At 58.4% G+C, this 3,998-nt stretch overlaps 1 protein-coding gene across 1 annotated transcript; it reads right to left on the bottom strand.

Annotated features, from left to right (window-relative positions):
- Positions 1-836: 836 nt before the first annotated feature.
- On the bottom strand, positions 837-3,750 carry DDIT4 (DNA damage inducible transcript 4). The gene is made up of 3 exons (XM_060126782.1): positions 2,841-3,750; positions 2,461-2,716; positions 837-2,188 (listed from the first exon to the last, which is right to left on the bottom strand). Exons 2-3 carry the CDS (start codon positions 2,654-2,656, stop codon positions 1,695-1,697), a joined length of 690 nt encoding a protein of 229 aa, XP_059982765.1. The 5' UTR covers positions 2,657-2,716; positions 2,841-3,750; the 3' UTR covers positions 837-1,694.
- Between the last annotated feature and the right edge of the window lie 248 nt (positions 3,751-3,998).

Raw genomic sequence — 3,998 nt, 5'->3', positions numbered from 1 at the left:
GTTGGGCAAACAAGGCCTGTCTGAGACCAGGAAGAGAAACAAGGGAGATAACAACTCTCCAGAGGCTGGTGTGGGAGGACTGGCCGAGAGTCACTGGGAGGGAGGAGTGGGAAGGGCCTTGGCCTTCATCTGGCCCCATCCCAATTTCACCGATAATGAAATTGGGGCCCAGAGAGTGTGATGAGTCCAGGTCACCGAGAACATTCATGAAGACAGGCCTGTAGTCTCCGGGCTCTTGAAGCCCTCACCACACCTCCTACATATGTTGTGTGTTTTGCTCCTGCCTGGAGGTCATGCCCCTCTCCGAGCCCTAGGTTCTGTGTCTAGTCAGAGGCTTGAACCAAGTTAAGTCTTTTTCAAACTCCGTTTCTTAATGCTCCTGCTCCCTAGCCTTTTCATATCCAGAGATAAAATGTGTGATTTTCACTGCAGAACAAATAGAACTGTGCCTTTTTTCACAAGGAAAAAAGCCTCTTGCCGTCCTTTAAGTGCCTGGAAGGACCTTGGGCTCAGGAGTCCTTTGTACCAGGCCCTTCTAACCCAGGGCAGCCAGGTGAGCTCTTTCTACTGAGACTGTGGCTCTGAGAGGTCTGACTCACTCCCTATCTTCCAGGGCTTTCCAGTGCTTTCCCTTGGTAGCCTCAGCCAGCAGAGCCAAGGGAGCCTGCGTTTTTGACACAGATGGCACTCAGTCTACATACCTCCATGACCAAGCTGGCAGGCAGCCCCAGAAAGGGACAGAGAAACACACAGCTGCACCAGAGTGTGATGAAACCCACCTTTTCCAGCACCCATCCCCCTCCCTTTTATTTCATGGCACTGATGAGAGGCAACCGTTTTAACAAACATGATTTTTTTTATTAGAAAAGTAAAAAATATTGCATAGGTCTTAATACTTGAACATCAAGTGTATTCATGAACAGCGAGTATCTTCATGTAAACAGTTCTAGATGGAAGACCCAGATGGTACTCCTCTGGGGGAGGGGTTCCAGCCCCCACCCCAATCAGCCCCATCCCCTCACAGTTCAACCCTTCACTACACATCCGGGGATGGGCCACACGCAGCTCCCAGGTGTATTTTTTCTTCAAGTGTCAAAGATCCCCAAGTGATCCCAACACCCACCCCTTTCTCCTCTTACATTCATGCGTCTGTAAGATAGCTGCCTAGAACAGGTCAGTAGTGAAGCTCCAATCAAAAAAAAAAAAGATACAAAAACAACAAAGAACAAACATTTGGTCCCTTCAGACCATGATACACACAAACCACCTCGATGACCCCCCCCCCACCAGAGCCGGCTACTGTGAGCACACATCCCTTGCAGATGCCAGTGCAGCCCAGCTGCTTTCATGGCTCTGTCACACCACTGTTGTCTTAACTGTCAGTAACAATAAAAATAATAAGGTACATGCTACATACACATCCAGCCAGAAGCCTGGTTGGCCCCTAAGCCTTTGTTTCATGCTACAGTACTGAGGGGCAGCGTGTGAGCCCAAGTGGGAGCCACCTGTCCACACCTCAGTGAGCTTCCTAGGGAAACACCGTGTTCCCCTCACCTTGACCTTCCTCCCCACAGGTGGCTGTTGTCAGTTTTCTAACGACAGGCAGCAGTCCCTCAGCTTCTGCCTGCCAATGTCCACCCCAAAAGTTCAACTGTCTCTGTCATGGGGTCAGTATCGGCCCCCCAGACCCAAGTTCAACACTCCTCAATGAGCAGCTGCTCTGAGCTGTACAGCTTCTTTTTGATTACTCGGAAGCCTGTGCTCAGCGTCAGGGACTGGCTGAAGCCGGGGACGAAGGGAGAGTTGGCGGAGCTAAACAACCCCTGGATCTTGGGCCAGAGGCGTGAGTCCAGGCGCAGCACGAGGGTCAGCTGGAAGGTGGGCACAAGGCTGGGGTCGAGAGCCAGTTGACCCACGCTGTGGCAGCTCTTGCCCTGCTCTACGCAGACGTCTAGCAGCGCCCCCCGCAGCCCGCACGGCTCGCTGTAGGCCAGGCGCAGTAGTTCTTTGCCCACCTGGCTCACCAGCTGGCTGGGCATCAGCAGGCGTGCAGGGCGCCGCGAGCCCAGCCGTGCCTGGGCCAGGCTCTCCTGCAGCAGCTGCATCAGGTTGGCACACAGGTGCTCATCCTCGGGATCGCTGAGCAGCTCGAAGTCGGGCAGGGACACCCCATCCAGGTAAGAAGAGTCTGCAAGGGAAAGCACGTAGGGGAGGCAGTTAGAACAGCTCTGAACGGGGAGGTGCTGTTTCGCTAAGAAAGCAGCACTCCTTCCCACTCTATGCCTCAGTTTCCGCCCCACTCTCGTACCCTATACTTCAATGCCCCTCCTCTGCCCGCCTCCTTCCACAATCCGGATTCTGATGGGATAGGAAGCCAAAGTGGCTTTGACTCCTTCCAGCGCGGTGCTTTCTCACCTCCCCGGCCCCTCTATTCGCGTCCGGCTCCCGCCCACGGCTTACCTTCCTCCGGCCCAAAGCCACTGTTGCTGCTGTCCAGGGACTCGCAGTCCGAGCTCTCCAGGCTCGCGCAGCGGCCGAGTGCCTCTTCTCGGGCCGCCGACCCCCAGGCTGAGCGTGGCGGCTGATCTGGGGTGGGAGTTCGGGACAAGGACGAGGACGAAGAGGACGACGAGAAGCGATCCCAAAGGCTAGGCATGGTGAGGACGGACGCCAGGACGTTTGCAGATGAGCTCAGGGTACTGGAGCGCAGAAGACGCTGTAAGACAAGAGCGGCGCGGGCCCGGCGTCAGTCTGGGGGCTGCTCCAGACTGAGAGCGCTAGGATCCCCACGGCTGAGGCCTCTCCGCGCAGCGACCAGCACACAGAGAAGGGACACTCACCAGCTACTGCGGTCAGCTAGAACTGGGACAAGTGCGTGCGCGAACTGGTGCCAACCCCCGAGCTCTGCCCGGACCTGTCCCTTCTCCCCACCCGCACCTCCCCCTCGGCCTGCCGCGGTCCCTAGTACCAGCGCAGAGAGACCTATAAGGACTAGTGGGGAGAGGCCACACCCCTTCCGCGCCGCGGCCCAATCCAGACCCGGGAGTGTGGCCCACCTCGACCAATGGGCTCTGGGCGCACGTTCGCAACGTTCTCTCCTGCCCGGTGACAGCCGCCTGGCCCCGCCCCCCTTGGGCCCCAGAAAGCACCCGGCCAAACCCGCGAGCCTCGGCCACGCCCCCTTTCTGGAAAGGGATCCGCGGCGGCTGCAGCTGCCAAGGTCCCTGAGGGCGGTCGCGGCAGGGGAGGATCTAGGAAAGACTTGTTTATTATAGGGTCGTATTGCTGGGGGAGGGGGTAGGCCGCGGCCGCGCGGGGGAAGAGGCAGGGGAACTTGAGGGGGGCAACAAGCAGGGAAGACGGTTGCCCCCAGCATCTGAGAGCCTGCGAGCTCTGGGCACAATTGGGCGCACAAGTGGATGCCAGTGGGACGGCGGCGCGGGGAGCAGACGTTAATCCACCGGCCCTCGCGCACGTACCCCACGCTAACCCTTCCTTACGAAGGGTCGGGTTATGGGGGTGGGGTCCAAAGACTGGGCAGCTCCGGGCACCGTGCTCCCTCTTCCTGGCGGCCCCACCTGCCCGCCCGCTTGTTACTCTACAGCCCCAGGGGATGGATTAATTGGGGGGGTGGGGTCCGCTCCCAGCCTCCAGCTGCCTCCAAGGAGGGGCTTTGGGAAACGTGGTTAAAAGACTATTGATGGGCCCCGGTTCCTAGCGCTTGGTTCTGGAGCTGGGAGCCATATCAGAGGGACACACTGACCCACCCGCCGGCCCTAAGGACGGACAGAGGTGCGGCTGTGCCTCTCCCGCCCGCTGCGGCCGAGAGGCCCCGGGCGTCCGCCGGGTCCTAGCGCCCCTCTTGGCCAAAACGCTTTGTGTAAAAGAGCCGGAGAGTTGCATCAGGACCGAAGACCTAGATCTCCGGAAAAGCCCCGGAGTGAAATCGCTATCCCCTGTTTCGTCATTCAGGAGGGGCCACAGAAAATGTGACCCGA

Source organism: Lagenorhynchus albirostris, chromosome 16 (genome assembly GCF_949774975.1).
Source record: "Lagenorhynchus albirostris chromosome 16, mLagAlb1.1, whole genome shotgun sequence".
NCBI lineage: Eukaryota > Metazoa > Chordata > Mammalia > Artiodactyla > Delphinidae > Lagenorhynchus > Lagenorhynchus albirostris.
Note: the sequence above shows the minus strand (reverse complement) of the source record. Positions and strands in the feature narration are given on the sequence as shown.